The sequence below is a fragment of the Artibeus jamaicensis genome, unplaced genomic scaffold, assembly GCF_021234435.1.
Source record: "Artibeus jamaicensis isolate MK-2021 breed Jamaican fruit bat unplaced genomic scaffold, CSHL_Jam_final contig_196, whole genome shotgun sequence".
Classification (NCBI taxonomy): domain Eukaryota; kingdom Metazoa; phylum Chordata; class Mammalia; order Chiroptera; family Phyllostomidae; genus Artibeus; species Artibeus jamaicensis.
The window spans coordinates 1,140,650-1,159,538 of NW_026521401.1; the positions used below are offsets into that span (position 1 = coordinate 1,140,650).

The 18,889-nt window shown below is 36.9% G+C and overlaps 1 protein-coding gene across 9 annotated transcripts in view; it reads right to left on the bottom strand.

The window, feature by feature from the left end:
- SIK3 (SIK family kinase 3) overlaps nucleotides 1–18,889 on the bottom strand; it is a 280,765-nt gene that overhangs the window by 86,160 nt on the left and 175,716 nt on the right. For all 9 annotated transcript variants that reach the window (XM_053672225.1, XM_053672217.1, XM_053672227.1 and 6 more), the window contains exon 4: nucleotides 5,310–5,471. In XM_053672225.1, coding sequence (XP_053528200.1) covers nucleotides 5,310–5,471 — 162 coding nt within the window. The remainder of the gene's footprint in view (nucleotides 1–5,309; nucleotides 5,472–18,889) is intronic.

Consider the following 18,889-nt stretch of genomic DNA (forward strand, 5'->3'; position numbering starts at 1 on the left):
TTTGGGACTCTCTGGGCTTCCTGGACTTCCTGGAAGTCTATTTCATTTGCCAGACTGAGAAAGTTCTCCCTCATTATTTTTTCAAATTAAGTTTTTAAAAATTCTATCTTTAAAAATTTAATTGTTGTTCAAGTACAGCTTTTTGTCTTTTACTCCCATCCCAGCCCAACCCCCTCCAGCCCTCCCTATCTCCCTCCCATTTCCACCCCCCTGGTTTTTGCCCATGTGTCCTTTACACTTGTTCCTGTAAACCCTTCCCCTTTTCCCCCAAAATTCCTTCCCCTCTCCCATCTGGTCACTGTCAGCCTGTTCTCTATTTCGGTGTCTTTGGTTATATTTTGCTTGTTTGTTTGTTTTGTTGTTTAGGTTCCTGTTAAACGTGAGATCATATGGTATTTGTCTTTTATTATCTGGCTTATTTCGCTTAGCATACACTTTCCAGTTCCATACATGCTGTTGCAAAGGGTAGGAGCTCCTTCTTTCTCTCTGTTGCACAGAATTCCATTGTGTAAATGTACCATGGTTTTTGGATCCATTCATTTACTGATGGGCACCTAGGTTGCTTCCAACACTTGGCTATTTTAAATCATGCTGTTATGAACACTGGGGTGCATAGGTTCTTCTGGATTGGTGTTTTAGGGTTCTTAAGATATCATCCTAGCAGTGAAATTGCTGGGTCAAAAGGCAGATCCATTTTTTGTTCTCTGAGAAAATTCCATACTGTTTTCCATAGTGGTTGTATGAATCTTCAATCCCACCAACAGTGCACTAGGGTTCCCTTTTCTCTACAACCTCTTCAACACTTGTTTGTTGCTTTGTTGATGGCCATTCTGACCCATGGGAAGTGGTATCTCATTGTGGTATTATCAAATTAAGTTTTCAATATTTTGCTCTTCCCCTTCTATTTCTCACACCCCTATGATTCGTATCTTGGAACATTTAAAGTTGTCCCAAAGCTTTCTCAGTCTCTCCTCATTTTTTTTGGTATGTAGACTGGCGCTCAATCCACTGAGCCACACCAGCCAGGGCTTTTTTTTTTTTTTTTTTTAAATTCTTGTTTCTTCATTCTGCTCCAGCTGGATGTTTATTTCTTCATTTTGTTTCAAATCCTTGGTCTGAGTCCCCATTTCCTTCCCTTCACTTTTGGTTCAGTGTATATTTTCCTTTATTTCACTTTGCATGGCCCTAATTTCTTCCTTCATTTTGCACCCTAGCTCAATCATTTCTGTGAGCATCCTGATTATCAGTGTTTTGCACCCTGCATCTGATAAGTTGGCTCTCTCCTCGTCCCTTAGTTCTTTTTCTGGAGTTTTGGTTTGTCCTTTCATTTGGGCCATATTTTTTTTTTTGTCTTGGTGCACCTGTTATGTTGTAAAGGACAGAGCCTTAGGTATTTACCAGGGCGGGGCAACTCTTTTGCTGTGTTGTGGCGCTGTCTGTGGGAGAGGGGTGAGAGAGGGAGCAATGCTACTTGCTGGCTCTGGTCTAGCCCTGATTTCCATCACTTCCCTCATTTCCCACAAGCAGATTTTGGCCTTTCAGATGCTGATTTGCAGATGAGTAGATTTGTGCACATTCTAGGACCCTGTGGGCCTCTCCCACAGAATCTCCTGTGATCCTTAAGAGTTTCTCCCACTGCCACAACTTCTGCAGATTTTTACATCGAGAGGTTTTGAGTCTTTAGTTTCCCACGCTGAAACCCTGGATTCCATGGTGTGTCTTGCTTCCCAGTGGTTCTTCCCAGCTCATTGGCCCACGAATGTGGGACCAACTAGTCCACCAGCCACCTCCTTGGCTGTGTGTCCTCTCCATGTTAGCTGCCCATCTCTACCCCTCCTACCAGTCTGGATAAATGTTTCTTTAACTCCTTGGTTGTTGGACTTCTATGAAGTTTGAATATCTGGTAGTTTTGGGTTTGTTTTTGTTTGTTTCAAAATTTACTGTTGACCTTCTTTTGGTGGTGCAAGAAAGTGAAGCATTTTTACCTATGTCTCCATTGTAGCTGGAACTCCTGGACTACCTTCTCCAAATCCTTGGCATATCAATGCATGAGCAGACCTACCTGACCTTGGAATTTTTAATACCTGCAACTAAAGTTTACTTCTCATGTCCAGAAAACACATATTCTCTGGAAGAGAGTTTTTAATAGTATCAAATATTAAATGTAATCTGCCACATTAAATCATACAAAAATAAAAATAAATTAATATAAACATAAGCATTCCCAGAAGAACTTACTTATCTTCTACATTTGAATAGGATGCCTAACCTTTTCACCCAAACCACTCGGATAAACACCAGCATAAGGAAAACATGAATTCCTTAAATTTCCTAATCAGAATTCTTATTAATTCCAAATTTTCTACTATAACACATATAATAATGATTTTTTAAAAGTGAGATGCTTAAGACTAATATTTTCAATAAAAGAAAAGGCCTCTTCTCATTTATATATTCCTTTTGTAGGTAGTAGTTCCTTTTTATTGAGATTTATAGTAATTCATCAGTAAGCTCACTGACAGGATCAAAGATCTGAAAGTTATTTTTAGCTTTTAGAATAAAAAGTTGACTTCACTACTTATCTAACCTTATCCTGTCAGAACCATCCAACCTAGCTCTCCAAAATCAGTCATGCTACAGTCAGCTTCAATTAAAAATGTTTCTTCCACTGGTCCACTAAGTTCAAAGAAGACTTGGCAGATGATTCTAATCTATGTGTAAAAAAGGAAGTTCAGGCAATTATTTAAAAACTGAATAATGGTGGCATGTAGGAAAAGAATGCATAAGCAAAGACAATGTTAAATATTATAGCAGGGCACAAAACTAGAGGTGTTCATTTATTTTTTACTTTTCTCTAAAAACAAATAATAAAAATACAGACTTTGGATTAATGAATTTAAAAATCTTGCCAAAGTATATGAGTTAATACAGAGTGAGCCCAAGGCTAGCTGCCAGCATCCCTAGGAGTCTGTAACTATACATCGGCAGGTAGAAGTTTATTGTGACCTCATGGGTTTGTTTTAACTATCAACAAAGAAAAGCACTGAAAAATCTCCTTACCCAAATATTTGTCAGTATAATTTCTAATTTCAATTATACTGACCAGTGCTTTTACATTTGCCTTCTCAACCCAAAACCTAAAAGCTATACAAATTTCCTGAATCAAGTCAAAATGATTCTAAATCTAAAATCAAGAACCAAGAAAGCATTAAAAAATCCTTAACTTTTGGTCCTTGAGGGGTAGAACAAAACTGTAGAAGAAACAGAGGTCCTTCTTTTAACTTACTACCCTAATCAATAGTCCAAATAACCCAATAATAACATCTGTAGTAGGGTAACAGTGCCCCTGCAAAGACATGTATGTCCTGAGCCCTGGTGCAGCTCAGTGGATTGAGCGCGGGCCTGCAAACCAGACAATCGCGGTTCAAATCCCAGTCAGGGCACATACTGGGTTGCAGGCCGGTTCCCTGTAGGCTAGTTCCCAGCAGGGGATGCACGAAGGCAACCATACATTGATGTTTCTCTCCCTCTCTCCTTCCCTTCCCCTCTACAGATAAAAAAATAAAATCTTAAAAAAAAAAAGACATATATGTCCTAATCCATGGACCTTGTGAATGTGTTCCCAGTATAGTAAGAGGGACTTCTGCAGACATATTAGGTTAAGGATCTTGAGATGGGGAGAAAGCCCTGGATTATTCAGGAGGGCCCAATGTAATCATGAGAGACCTCGCAAGAAAAAAGTAGAAAGATATTAGCTGTGGGAGATGTGACACTGGAAGCAAGAGGTGGAGTGATGTGCGAAACAGCTAAAGCCAAGGAATGCAGAGGCACCTAAGAGCTGCAAAAGCAAAAAGATGGATTCTCCAGAACCTTCAGAATGAACAAGTTCACTAGTACCTTTATTTTAGCCTCATAAGACTCATTTCAGATTTCTGACCTCCAGAATTGTAAGATAATAAATGTGTGTTGTTTGAAGCCACTAAGTTTGTGGTAATTTGTTATAGAAACAGTAGAAAATTACAACAAATAATTATAAAAAACAGTTTGAGATTGCCAACTGTTCTTGCTCCCCACTTCTGTGGGAACTGCTAACATTTACAGAGTTTTGGGAAATACAAATGAGACAGAAAAGCAAAGAAAAAACGTGATTTTATGGAAGATAAGAAAGAATCTATTCCTACACTATATACTGAGCAAGTATAGGGCTCAAAGAGCTTAGAACTCTGTGCGTTTTAAATGAGAGTGCATCTGTCAGCATGGCTTAGATAAATAAAAAGCAAAGATAATGTTCCAAGGGTGTGAAAGTAGAACTTGGAAAGGGAACAGACTTTTCCACGCAAAAGAAACTGACAGAAGGATCACCATCCTGTAAAGGTACACGTAGGTACTTTGATCTATAATATCTGAACTTTCACTTCCTACCCTATTAAAGAGGGAAATATAACCCAATTATCTTCAGAATTGCTTTTCAGTTGGCTTTTTTTAAAAAAAGATTTTATTCATTTATTTTTAGAGGGGAAGGGAAGGAAAGAGGGAGAGAAATATCAATGTATGGTTGCCTCTTGTGAGCCCCCTGCTGGGAACTGGCCTGCAACCCAGGCATGTGCCCTGACTGGGAATCGAATCACGATTGTATTGTTCACGGTCCTGTGCTCAATCCCACTCAGCTACACCATCCAGGGCTTCAATTGGCTTTTTAAGGCAATTATATTTTAGCTATATACTTCAGTACTCTATAATAGAGACTCCCTCCATTTTTACCTGGGAGATGGGAGACATGTAATGCAGTACTAAAATCCATCAGAAAACAAAAACAGTCCCTTTTCTTTAAATGACACCTTTTTTATTTTGTTTTTTCTTTATTTTTATTCATGAGACTATTACAGATGTCCCCTCTGAAAATGGTTAATTTTCATATTTATAGTTTCATATCCGTCACTTCCTAAACTATCATAAAACTGAAGTCTTTAGAATAAGCATGCTCTCCATTAACAGTGCAATAAATCAACCTTCTCAAGTGAAGCTGAGAGGGTATACAATTTTGGCAGTTTTTCTTACTACTTTTTCTATATTTTATTACTTATCAGTTAAAAGGGACCTGTTAACCAAAATAAGAACTTTAAATATCACCCCTTTCCTTCTTTCCTCCCAGCCAATATGTATTTTGAATATTTATCAGTACACACAAAAACCCTTTATTTTGACAATACTTTTCTTCTGAGCAGATAGAAATAGACAATCCCTTGCTTTAAGAACCTTGAAGGAAAGGCTCCTTCATTCTTATTTCACATCCTCAACACACCTCTCACCTGCTATTTTGATATTCAGATTGGCATCCAGAAGCAAATTTTCAGCTTTTAGGTCACGGTGAACAATGTTCCGACAGTGACAAAAAAAGACAGCTGCAACAATCTGTTTGAACTTCCGACGGGCCTCCTTTTCTGCCATTCTGCCATGAGCCACCAGGTGGTCTGCGATGAAGAAGAACACAGTCAGTTCTCATTTTGGACACTAGTATAATTTCAAATGGTAGATGTAAGGAGAGATGCAAGGGGGCCCACCAAATAAATGAGTTAAAACAAGTGAAATAAAAAAATAGAAAACAACACAGTTACAGTCCTGGTTTGTATTTATAAAAAGTCACTAGCAATCAGTGCCCAAATTATTTAAAGTAGAAATCCTGTTATACATACAGGTGCATAGCAATACACTTGCCCTACCACAATAAAAAAAAAAAGAGTTCTGAGGAATATAGTAGGATTTTTCAAAGATTATAACACTTAATGCCTTCCTTCTCATGTCTCCACTGCAAAAGTTTACATACACATAGCAAATACACACTTGAAGTATCAGCAATATTTCCTGTGCTAAAAAAAGGTGAGTCAAAAGCAGAGTCACAATAAACTTAAGACTAATATCTCTTTGTCTTTCTCAAAGTTTTACAATTTTACATAAAAACTTATTTATTTGGTAACTATTCTCTGTAACGCATAATAATATGCCTACATCTTTACATCTGCATTTACTGTGCTTAACAAATATTTTTATAACTTTATTATTAATTTTTACAGATAACATCAACAGAAAACCAAGAGCATTTTCTACTACTTTAAATGGAATAATTTCTGGGGCTATGTTGCTAACTAAGGTATATAGCAAAAGAATTTACATGTTATAAACTCTGTAATACCATGAATCAAGCTATCTTCTATGTTTAAAAGTGACATGATTGACCCATAATCAGTACCATAAGTTCTTTATGTACTTTTTTACTAACAGTGGTAGTAGGTTTATACTGAAGCAATGACATATATATCCTTAATCCAGTCCTTCATATAACCAACAAATTATATACAGGTCACGACACCTAATGGGGTTAGAAATGACGCAATTTTCTTTGTTTGAAATTTCTAATAGTTTCATCAGCACTATCCTTAAACCAGCTGCTCTCGCTGGGAAAAGGACACATTTGCCATCATAAGCATCCTGAGATAGTGGAAAAGTAGAAAATTAGAATACTATAAATAAGTGTATTATTGTTTAACAATAGTTGTTTTAGTAGTACTACCCAACTGCCTTGGTGTCATCTCAATCATCTATAGGACCAGTCAGGTATATCTTTTCTTCATCGCAAAGAGGAAGTCTAGGATAAAACAGATGTCCTGGTAATGACTGCTAGGACTGAGAGCTTAGGACAAAAAATAGAAGGGAAGCATAAAGAAGGGGAACTAAATGACAATCCATCTTCATAGCAGATTTTTCAAATAATTTAAACTAAATTTTGACCACAAAGAACATAAAATTTTGGAGACCAAAAATACAGTAATTTTAATAACAGTGCCCTATAAGTACATCATTTAAATTATTAAGAAAAACCCCTCAAAGGAATTGTTATAATTCTTAGGGTTATCAATGACCCCCACATAAGACCTCTGAAACATTTCCCTCAAAAACATTATGCCCAAGATTACCAATTTAGTAATGGAAAAATAATATAAGAAGTCTTCAGTTTAGAAACTATGAGGACGAGAATACAGCTTTTTATGGGAATTTAGAGGTGGTGATAAATGAGCTCACACTCTGGTGCGTTTAGGTTTCTGGAGAGAACTGTCATATGAATTTTAAACAACACAAAGTCCTAACTAGGGATAGTAACTTAATATAAGCTGTTAACGGGACACCCATAAGGTGTACAATACTATGCTTTATTTTAAAAGGCCATTCTCCAATAGTACCTGCTCCTTTGACCCCTCTATTTCTCTTAACCCAAGGCCTAATTATTATAATAATATGTTTTAGCTGAACTTTGTCTAATTAAAGAGCTTTGAAGAGACAGCTATTCTTGAGAAATATAAAAATAAACCCTTATGAAGGTTTACCATCAGAAGCTCATTTGGCCAAGCCAACCATTAATTAAAATGTCCAAGAGACATTTGTCTGGCAGTAAATACTAATTACCAGAACACATCAAAGAGCATCTTAAATACAACAGAATGATTAATTTAGTAATTTGCAAAATAAGTGATTTTCATTTATTTAAAAAACTCTTTATATTTCCTAAGTACTTTATTTTCTTAAAATGACTGGAAAGTTCTCAAAATTGTACACAGGCCAGGAGCTGGTGGAATGTAGCCCAATTCTGTTTTATCTCTACAGTGACACACTGGTTGTCCTTGGACAAATCATTTATACAGCCAATATCCACACCTCCTGATTTGGCAAGTAGGAAAAAATCTGTTATGTGCTATGACAAAGAAAAAATAGTATATTTGGGCATAAACTTTAATTGTGATTAAGAGTTGTCACATATAACTTGAAAGACGTAAAAAGCTATTTTTTCAATGTCTATGCAGTATCATACAGAGAATACTTAAGAATTTGGTTAATACATCCTAAGGTTTTTTGGGATTCCGTAGCACTTGAAAAGTGTATAAATCACTTGTCACTGTTACAAGGTTCTCATTAAAAGGTATTTATGATAGCACAGTGGATAAAACAGTTTGAAGTATACAGCATTTTTTTCCTAAAGGTACCTACAGTTATAAAAATAGAAAATATATACAAATCACTTTTTAAAAAGTGTTGGCTGCAAACATCAGATGTTTTCTCCTAGCCATTGTATTTGATGTTCATTCAAGTTTTCTCCTCTTTAGGAGCACTGTGCTCCTTTCCAAATATAAGACCATCTTAATGGCTCAATGTGATTCAAACTTTAGCCTTTCCAAATACAAGACCATCTTAATGGCTCAATGTGATTCCAACTTTAGCCTCTGCTTTTATTATTTCCCATCTTATTTCTTCCCCTTACCCCCTATCCTGTTAGTTTGCTTTCAGTATAAACCTACACAGTCTTGTGGGTATGCTGGGAGGCCTGCAGCCATTTTCAGTCCCTCCTGAAATTGCCTTCCAGCTGCATAAAGACAAACAGCTATTTTATGTTACATATACTCTATAGGCAGTAAGCAAAAATTCTTCAAGCTCAAATGTGATATTTTACTTTCAGTGAAGAAACCCAGCACAGTCGCCCAGACTGGACTTAACACCAAGTCACAGCATTTGAATAAACACTGGGGTATCAGAAAGGCGAATGAAACAAAGTGTCTCCTGAACCATATTTAAAGTAAAATATATTTTGAATCTTGTAAGAACAAACCCCAGCTGCAAGGAACTCTAAAGAGATGTTCTGCTTCTTACAAGCAGTTCAATGAGCCAGCTCTCCTAAATACTGGGCGAGATGCCACCTACATCTTCAGTCCCAAACAACCCACACTGAACTTAGGATCCTAGCTTCCTTTATGCACATATTCTCCCCTACCTCAGCCTAGAAAATCTTCAATTTGCATAAACTCCCTCATGGTTAAGTTCTTTTTCTCTATCAATTAACTACTTATCTATTTAGTTGCCACTGTACGTATCAGGCCAGTTTTAAGTTTTCTATATCACAACTTCACTGCAACCAATTCACCCTAGACAAGGATGAGGTAATAACTCTGTTAAAAAAAGAAAATGGTTCTGTTGTTTCAAGCTCTTACCAAAAGTAAGGAGTCTAAATTCTCTTTATACTTTCCAATTACAACAAACCACTTGGCGCTAGATTTATTTAATCTTTTTTAAAATCTGCTCTTTCTCACAAAATAAAAAGAACTTAGTGACACTAAGGGATTTCTGCATCTCGTAAGGCATATTATTAGAAGTAGAGAAAATGAATTCTGAAGTTTCATAAGTACTAGAACACCAGCACGTATAAAATTTGCTTCAGAATTTGCTGTTTGTAATTCTGTTCCAATCTGACCCAGGAAGAAAGAGCTTGTGATACATTTAGATTCTAATCTTTCAAAGAGTAAAAATATACCTCAAGCAAGTCTTACCTTCCCAGCCCAGCTTTACTGAAGCGTCAGAGGCATGCCACTAACAGAACAGTGGTGGGGAGCCAACATTTCTCTAAGTCAGTGTTCCACTATAAACAGACAGTATCTCCATTTGTCTGCCAGATCTACAATTCCTAACTAATCCAAAACACTAATTTAAAATGAAAATACCCTGACAGGAGGTCAAGCAACAGGGAAGAAACTTCATTTTTCACCATGAAGAAATAACCTAGTCTAGAATAGGGAAAGTGGCATATGTGCTAAGCTCAAGTAGCTACCTGAAGAAATTTCTGCCAATTCTAGATAATCATAGCAAGTGGTTCTTTGCTTTGCCACTCTGTTCTATAGTTTCTTTTCTACACCAGTGGAAATAATTCTTGTTTATCAAACAAATTCTTCTTTCCAAAAGAACCAGAACAAGGTCAAGATAATTAAGCTGCCCTATAACAGGTTAAAAGGAGTTTACTTTAATATCATACTGTCTCTAACTCTTGTAGGCCCCATGCTGCCAGACTAGAGTGAGAGGCTTATTTTGTTTCCCTTGCTAAGATTCCAGCTACCTCAAACCAAGCTTCTACTTGTTGCTGCTTCTTGCTACTACCCATTTTCTTCATTTTCCAGGTGTCCAGGCCAAAAATCTTGGTATCATCACTCTTTCTCACACATCACAAATCCAATCCCTTCAGCAACTCTTATTAACTCTACTATCAAAGCAGACCCAGGTTTCAATTTTTCCTTACCCCATCCCCATCCCACTATAGTGCCCCCAAGTCTAGTCCAAGAGCCATTATCTGCCTCCTGGATTATTGTTAATAGCCTTCTAATATTACTAACTAGTATACCTGTTTCTGCCCTTGGACTCCTGAAATCTATTCTCAAAACAACAGCCACTACTAGTAACAATTTTTTTTAGAAACTTTTTATTTTGAAATAATTACAGATTCACAGGAAGTTGCAAAGATAACACAGAGGTCCCATGTAACCTTCACCCAATTTCTCCCAATAGTTAAATCTTATAGGTCTTCAAACAACATCAGCTCTGACCTGGGTGGCTCAGTTGGTAGGGTATGGTTCCGCACAGCAGAAGGTCACTGGTTCAATTCCCAAACAGGGCACTGCGGGCCACTCCTGGTTGGGGTGTGTGTGAGAGGCAACTAATCAATGTTTCTCTCACACACGTCAATGTTTCTCTCCCTTTTTCTCCTCCTTTTCCCTCTAAGAATAAATCAATAAAATCTATAAAAAATCAAAACCTAAAATTTGGGAAGGGTACAATCTGTGTACTTTTATGTCATTTTATCACATGTATACATCTGTGGAACAACCACTGCAGTCAAGATACAGAATTATTTGGCATTACTCATTACTGAGTTTTCCTGCAGGTATTTAAAAAAGCACACTATATTCTCTTGTCTATTCCAAAAAACTTAAACTTCTTCCTTAAGGGTTTTGAGAAAACACAATTTCTTTGTGAAACACTGACAGTAACAAAATATGCTTTAGTTTTGAAAATTTTAAACTGGAACCATTGCTATTTTTCCTATGTCTCCTATTATGTATGCAAAAGAGAACTCTGCATATGGTTGATGCTTAATAATTACAGATTAAAGGAGTATCAGAGAAAAGACTACAAACTTAAAAAAAACATTTTTATTCACTTTCCCACTAGAGTTTGTAAACTAAGCACTGTTTATGTTTTCATCATTAAAAACCATGCTATTCTTTTTATATGAAGTTCATTTATACCACATTAATGTATAAAAAATTTGTTTTCTTATAGCTTCTTTCAGAAATACTTCTAGACTAAGTATCAGCCCAGGCAGCCTATGAAACAGGATCCCATATATTCCAAAAGCATTTTAAAGAATGTTATTCAGACTTTTCTGATGTAGTGCAAATGTTTCTCATACTGCACCAATATACTAGTAGCAAAGGAGTTGCTAATTTTGTGATACAGAGGATGTTTCTTGATTCCTAGCATATTCTGCAGGCTCAGATCAAACTTGTTCTTAAAAATCCGGCTCAAAGGTCATTTTTCTGAAATTTTCCCTAATCTACTTACCTACACTAGAGGAACTGCTCCATAATTTGTACTGAATGGCATTTGGTCTATGTATCTCTACATCATCAGTGAACAACTGTATTACAATGATTTCTTGACATGTGAGCCTTCCCTTTTAGATCAGGGATTCTTGACCCACAGATGGATTTCTATCCATGAACACATGAAAGGTGTACAAAAATATGCTTAGTGTGCTTCCTTTTGTCTTGGAAGCAGAAAATACAAACATTCATGTGTATGTATATGTTTTTATTTTCCAAAAGGAGTAATATTACATGAAAACCTTTAAAAATGATTACTTATAGGGAAATAAAAAGGGGGTAGAAGCTAGTCTTTTCTGAATGTACCTGATTTTATAGCTTTATCTTAAAAACATGTAATATCTTAACTCAAAACAATTCAGAACTGATTCAACTAAAATCATTTCTAAAAACTGAATTTGTTGGAGTGACATTGGTTAATAAAATTATATAGGCTGGAAATAATATTTTAAGTAACAATGAATACAGTATATTTCCTGTACATCCTTAATGGGATATATCCTAAGGACAAAAAGAATCAGGAGTCTCCTAAATATTTGTAATAATATTAGTATTTCTTTGGACCAATCTTACCCTTATTCTCTCATAATAAGTATATAATTATGGTAATGTCATTTGGAACCACAATTTTCAGCTAGAGGGAAAAAGTATAAATACAGAGTGGGACAAAAGTAGGTTTACAGTTGTGAATATGCAGAACACCTTATTCTTATATTATTATTATATTACTTCCCATACAAATAACTATAAACTTCCTTTTGCCCCACTCTGTACATAATGTTGAGTAGGTAATTAAAAGCCCTGGCATTTTAAATTTCAACTGAAATGTTCATTCAAACTCATCTTTTATTTTTCTTTAGATAAAAAACACATATTCCCTACTTCTGTGTGATGTCAGAAAAGGCCTCTAAGTGACGACAACCCAGTAGCAACAAAGAGCATTCATAGGGCTTCTAAATGCTATTTTCCACTAGAAGGAAACAGAAATCCTAGGGGAAATGTTTGATGCTAGGTACAGGAAATGTTCAAGATAACCTGGGACATCATCATTACATTAGCCAAGATTAAAATGAAGGAGAGAATCCTAGAAGCAGCAAGAGATAAGGGGACAGTCACCTACAAAGGAGTTCCCATCAGACTGTCAGCGGATTTCTCAAAAGAGACCTTACAGGCAAGAAGAGGCTGGAAAGAGGTATTCCAAGTCATGAAATTCAAAGACCTACATCCAAGATTGCTCTATCCAGCAAAGATTTCATTTAGAATGGAAGGGCAGATAAAGTACTTCTCAGATAAGATCAAATTCAAGGAATCCATCATCACCAAGCCCTTATTATATGAAATGTTAAAGGGACTTACCTAAGAAAAAGAAGATAAAAAAGATGAACAGTGAAAGGACAGCAAACTCAAAAGTAAACTAAGAGGACAGCTAGATCAGGAGCAGAACCATAGAAATGAAGATCACATGGAGGGTTAGTAACAGGGGAGTGGGAGAAGGGGGGGAGAAGGTACAGAAAATAAGTAGCATAGATGGTAGGTAGAAAATAGGAGGGAGGGCTAGAATAGTATGGGAAATATAGAATCTAAAGAACTTGAGACACGTGGTCATAAACTAAAGGGGGGAATGGTGGGGGAGGGCGTGTGCAGGGTGGAGGGGAATGAAGGGGGAAACAGAACAAGTGTAATGGCATAATCAATAAAATATATTAAAAAACATTTTATTACAAAAACCCCAAACAGTAAAATGTTGGTAATTATTAAAACTGGGTGAATGATGAATTCATTTGCCTCCATCAGAGTTCATTATGTTGTTCTTTCCTCATATATCTTTGAAAATGCCTACAGTAATGTTTTATTTATGATAGATTTTGTCATCATTTGTACACTGACATTCATAACAGCATTATGTGCAAGAGCCGAAATGTGGAAACAAACCATGCATCCATCTATGAATGAATGAATAAACAAAATGTGGAATATACATAAAATGAAATATTACTCAGCCTTAAACAGGAAGGAAAATTTGACACATGAAACAACATGGATAAACCTTGAGGATATTATGCTAAGTCCAATAATCCAGTTGCAAAAGGATAAATACTATTCCACTTAAATGAATTACCTAGAGTAGTCAAATTCATAGAGACAAAACACAGAAGGCGGCTACGAAGGTCTAGGGGTAAATGGGGAGTTATTGTTTAATAGATACAGTTTCAGTTTTAAAAGATGAAAAGAGTTGTGTGGATGGATGGTAATGATGGTATATGAAAGTAATTCATGTCCCTGGAGTATATACTTAAAAATGATTAAGGCAGTACATTTTGTTAATGTGTACTACCTTAATCATTAAGGTTAATGGTTTCTGTTAAAGTATTTTACCATAACATGTTTTTAGAAAAACGGAATCAATCTCTTTCTCTATTTCTCTCTCTCTCTCTCTCTCTCTCTCTCTCTCTCTCTCTCTCACACACACACACACACACACACACACACACATATATATATATATATATATATATATATATAACAACACCAGTCCAGGACATATGTTCAGGGCATTAAAGGTTGAAGGGACAGTGAAATATAATGCACAAATTCCAAATGTGAGTAAAAATCTCTTTATACAAGAGACTTCTATCTATTACATTGTTATAAAATAAAATATTTGATTCATAAATCAAATATTTATAAATATTATGATAAAAATACCTTAATTTTTTCTTTTTTACCAGTTGCACGTTGTCAGGGAAATTACATTTTCCAAAGAGGTTTACAAAATATTTCAGGAAAAACATTAATACAGAAGTCAGGCAAAAATATCCCTTTGGGACTCATATATACTCAATGCAGTAAAACTTTTGCTCTTTTTCTAGGGCACTTATTTTTTTGTCTTGGTAGAACTAGGAGGATGATCAGACATCTTATCTATGAATGGATGTTTAGCAATAAACTGAGATCCTTACACTATGTTTTTAGGCACTAGGTACATGTGGCTTCCTCACAAATCTTGAGCAGGTTGTGAATATAAATGTTAAGTTATACCTGACATTAAGAATATAAAAGAAAAGAATGAAGAATAATGAAGGGGAAATTAATTGGGGAAGGAGATAAAGATGTGCCCTGACTGTGAATCAGACCTGCAACCCTTTGGTTCTCAGGCCAACACTAAATTCACTGAGCCACACCAACCAGTACAAAACATGTTATCTTTAAAAACTATTTTTTAAATATTGTTTCTGTTATTACAGTTGTCCCAATTTTTCCTGCTTTGCTACCCTCCACCCAGCCTGCCCCCCACGCCCACAGTCAGCCCTCTCACCAATGTCCGTGTCCACGGCTCATGCATACATATACTTTGACTAATCCCTTCACCTTCTTTCACTCAGTCCCCACTTCCTTGTTTCCTTCTTACAGCTGTCAGTCTATGTTTCTATGCCTCTGACTCTATTTTGCTCCTTAGCTTATTTTGTTCATTAAATCCCACTTATAAGTGAGATCATATGTTACTTGTCTAAGAAAAATATGTTATAAAAAACCCTAGCACATAACAGTGTTTTCAAATAAACAAATATGATAGTGTTCTCAAACATCTAAAAAAATGTAAGATAATATATATGCACCATTTAACACAATATCTGGTGCAGAAGAATTATGCAATTCAGTCTCTCCCATTTTCTGCTTTATTCGTCATTGAGTATCTCACAGCACAAATAAATGACTTTGTTAAGAAGTTCTGAGCTCCATTTATGTTGACACCATTAGGAAATATTATTTTAATATATTGAGAATGTCCACAGTAAATCACACACATTTCAACAAACTAGTGTTAACTCAGTAATTTTTAAAAATGTCCATGAGTTCTGCCTGATATGCAAGAAACTTTTCCTAATAAAGTGCTAGATTTATGACTTCATGGTCTCAAATATGAAGTTTGGGGATACACAGCTAAATAAATCATACTGTAGATGTTTTAAATTATGAGTTTAGTGGTTTACAAAACTAACCAGTTTCTCAATTCTGTTTATAAAATTAAACATGCCCATATTGTCATGGCTGACCGTTTATGATATAGCGCTGAACAGTATGCAATAATATCAGTAACTCAACAAAATGAGTAACAAAAGCTCGTGCATAATCTTCAATGAAGATTGAAGCTCTAAAGTTATCCAGAGAGGAAATAGGTGTTCCCTCCACATATCAAAAACTTACTTGACTAAAATGTTGTGGAATAACATAAAAAATGTCATGCTTTACTTGATTAATTTTACTGTGATACAATGAAGTATTAATAAATTTTCTACCATATGTTAGACAACAGCATTAAAAATGAAAACACAGATGAATAAGACTCAAATGTAACAATCTGCAATCTGGTGACATTCTTTCACTTACTCCTTCATTCTACTGATTAATATATATTTACTGAGCATGCATTAGCTGTGAGTACTATTCTAAGTATATACTAGACATTCAGCAAGGCTCAAAAACAAATGAGTCCTTACTTTCTTGATGCTTACATTTTAGTGAGGTGAGACAACAGCAAATAAATAAATGGTAATAAGAACCAACAAAAAAGTAGTGGAAAAGTAGGAAGAGTGGGATTTTATTATTTTTAATTAAAAAATATTTTTTAAAAAGAGAAGGGAAGGGAGAAGAAAAACACAGAAATGTTGATGTGAGAAACACTGATCATTTGCCTCTTGTACTTGCCCTGGCTAGGGACAGAAATGCAACTGAGGCCTGTGTCCTGACCTGGAATCAAACTGGCAACTTTTCACTTTACTGGATGATGCCTAACCAACTGAGTCACATCGGTAAAGGCAGAAGAGTGTAATTCTAAATACCATGGCTAGCAAGGACCTCCTTAATAAGGTAACATTGATAAAAGACCTGAAAGAAATGGAGAAGAGAATCACGTAAATCTCTGGAGTTCCTACCCTTTGCAACAGCATGGATGGAGCTGGAAAGCATTATGCTGAGTGAAATAAGCCAAGCGGAGAAAGACAAATGCCATATGATCTCACCTTTAACAGGATCCTAAACAACAAAACAAACAAGCAAGCAAAATATAACCAAAGAATCTGAAATAGAGAACAGGCTGACAGTGACCAGAGGGGAGATGGGAGGAAATTTCAGGGGAAAAGGGGAAGGGTTTACAGGAACAAGTGTAAAGGACACATGGACAAAAACTTAGGGGAAGTGTGGAAATGGGAGGGAGGTGGGGAGCACTGCAGGGGTGGGCTGGGATGGGAGGGAAACACAGAAAACTGTGCTTGAACAACAATTAAAATAAAATGTTTAAAGAGTATTTGAGGAAGAAGAAATGGAATAGTTAAAGGCCTGAAAAAGAAATACATTGGAGACTTAAATGAACAAGAGATATCAATGCAAAAATAGGGAAAGAACTGAGGTCAGAAATACAGCTAGACAGGTAAGAGTTTTATAGATCAGAGAAAGGACTATACATTTATTTCAAACACATGGGGACTTCCAGTCAAGATGGCAGCATAGGTAAATACAGGTTGCATCCTCATACAACAACAACAAAATTACAACTAAAGTATAGAACGACCATCACAGAGAATGATCCAAAATAGAGCCGAAAGGAAGTCTGACAACTGTGGAATTAAAGCAACCACATCCATCCTACCACATCCATGGTAGGAAGGGCGGAGATGTGGAACAGGCTAGTTCTTTCCACCACACTTGTGGTGGATAAAAATTCAGGAGGGATTATCTTAGGAGCAAGGAGTGCCAGTGCCATCCCAGGGCCTCCAACCCAGGATTCCAGTGCCAGAAAGGTACGTTCCCACAAGTTCTCGCTGCAAACACCAGTGGTGGTGGAGTCAGTGGAACAAATTTCTAGATCCTCAAGCAGTTCCTCTTAAAGGACCCACACATAGACTTACTGAAACTCACTACCTTCTGAGCTCCAGCACTAGCATAGCAGCTTGAAAGGCACCAGCGACACACAGAGAGAAACTTAAGTGTATAGCATCAAGGTGAGGGCTGGGGGAAAGCTTCCTCCCAGAGAGAAGGCAGGTAGAGACCGGTGTCCCCTTTCTGAACCCTCCCCCCAGAGCCACAGAGCCAACAGGCTGGTGACATATCTGAGACTCCATCAACCTGGCTAATATTATATGCCCTGGCCTGGAGATCCGCAGAAATTCAGTTCCACTCAACTTATGGGCACCCCCAAGCTGCTTTTGCCTATGAATAGGTGGTCCTGACTTATGCTTTGCAACTTCCTAAGTCCAATCAAACAAGCAACAGTTGGCCTTAGTCAGCCCCAAGCCCCTGTACGTCTTGCTAAGGCACAAGTAGGCCTGGCACTAGCACCAGCCAGACCAGAGTCAAAAACTAGCTTTGCCTGGAAACCTCCAAACTCAGAACAAGTAGCAGCCATATTAGAATGCTTATGGCACAGGTAAGGTGGTGCCAGACAAAATACAGGTGAGGGCTGACCTTGGCCTGAGCCAGGCAGGAAACCCCAAAGTCTGCATATCCAGGAGATGGCTACAGACCACACAAGAGCACCACTAGCCTGGCCTGGCACAGCTGATCCTCCACAGAGGGTGGAGGCTGGTGGACAGTGGTCACATCCAGCCAAGTCCTTGCTGCTGAATGACCTGGGTAAATCCCTCCCATTCACCTAGCAATCAGGCTCAACTACAAGAGGAGGGTATATTCAGCTCACATGAAGAGCACAGCTCAAGTACCCAGCTTGGGTGACAGGGGAGGCTGTGCCACAAACTCTACAGTACAGAAAACCTACTACATTAGGCCATACTACCAAGACAGGGAGTAACAGCAGCTCTATCTAATACATAGAAACAAACACAGGGAGGCTGCCAAAATGAGGAGACAAAAAAATATGGCCCAAATGAAAGAAAAGATCAAAACTCCAGAAAAAGAACTAAACAAAAGGAAGATAATCAATCTGTCAGATGCGGAGTTCAAAAGACTGGTTATAAAGATGTTCAGAAAACTTAGTGAGGACTTCAGGAGCATATAAAAGATCCAGTTAGAAATGAAGAATACATTAGTTAAAATAAAGAACAATTTACAGGGAAACAACAGTAGAGTGGATGAAGCCATGAATAAACCAATGATTCAGAACATAAGGAAGAAAAAAACAACCTATCACAACAAAAAGAAGAAAAAAAGCCAGGAAAACGAAGACAGTGTAAAGCAGCCTCTGGGACACCTTCAGGCTTTCCAACATTCATATCATAGTGGTGCCAGGAAGAGAAGAGAAAGAGCAAGAAATTGGAAATCTATTTGAAAAAATAATGAAAGAAAACTTCCCTAATTTCATAAAGGAAATAGACATGCAACTCCGGGCAGCACAGAGAGTCCCAAACAAGATGGATACAAAGAGGTCCACTCCAAGACACATAACAATTAAAATGCCAAAGGTT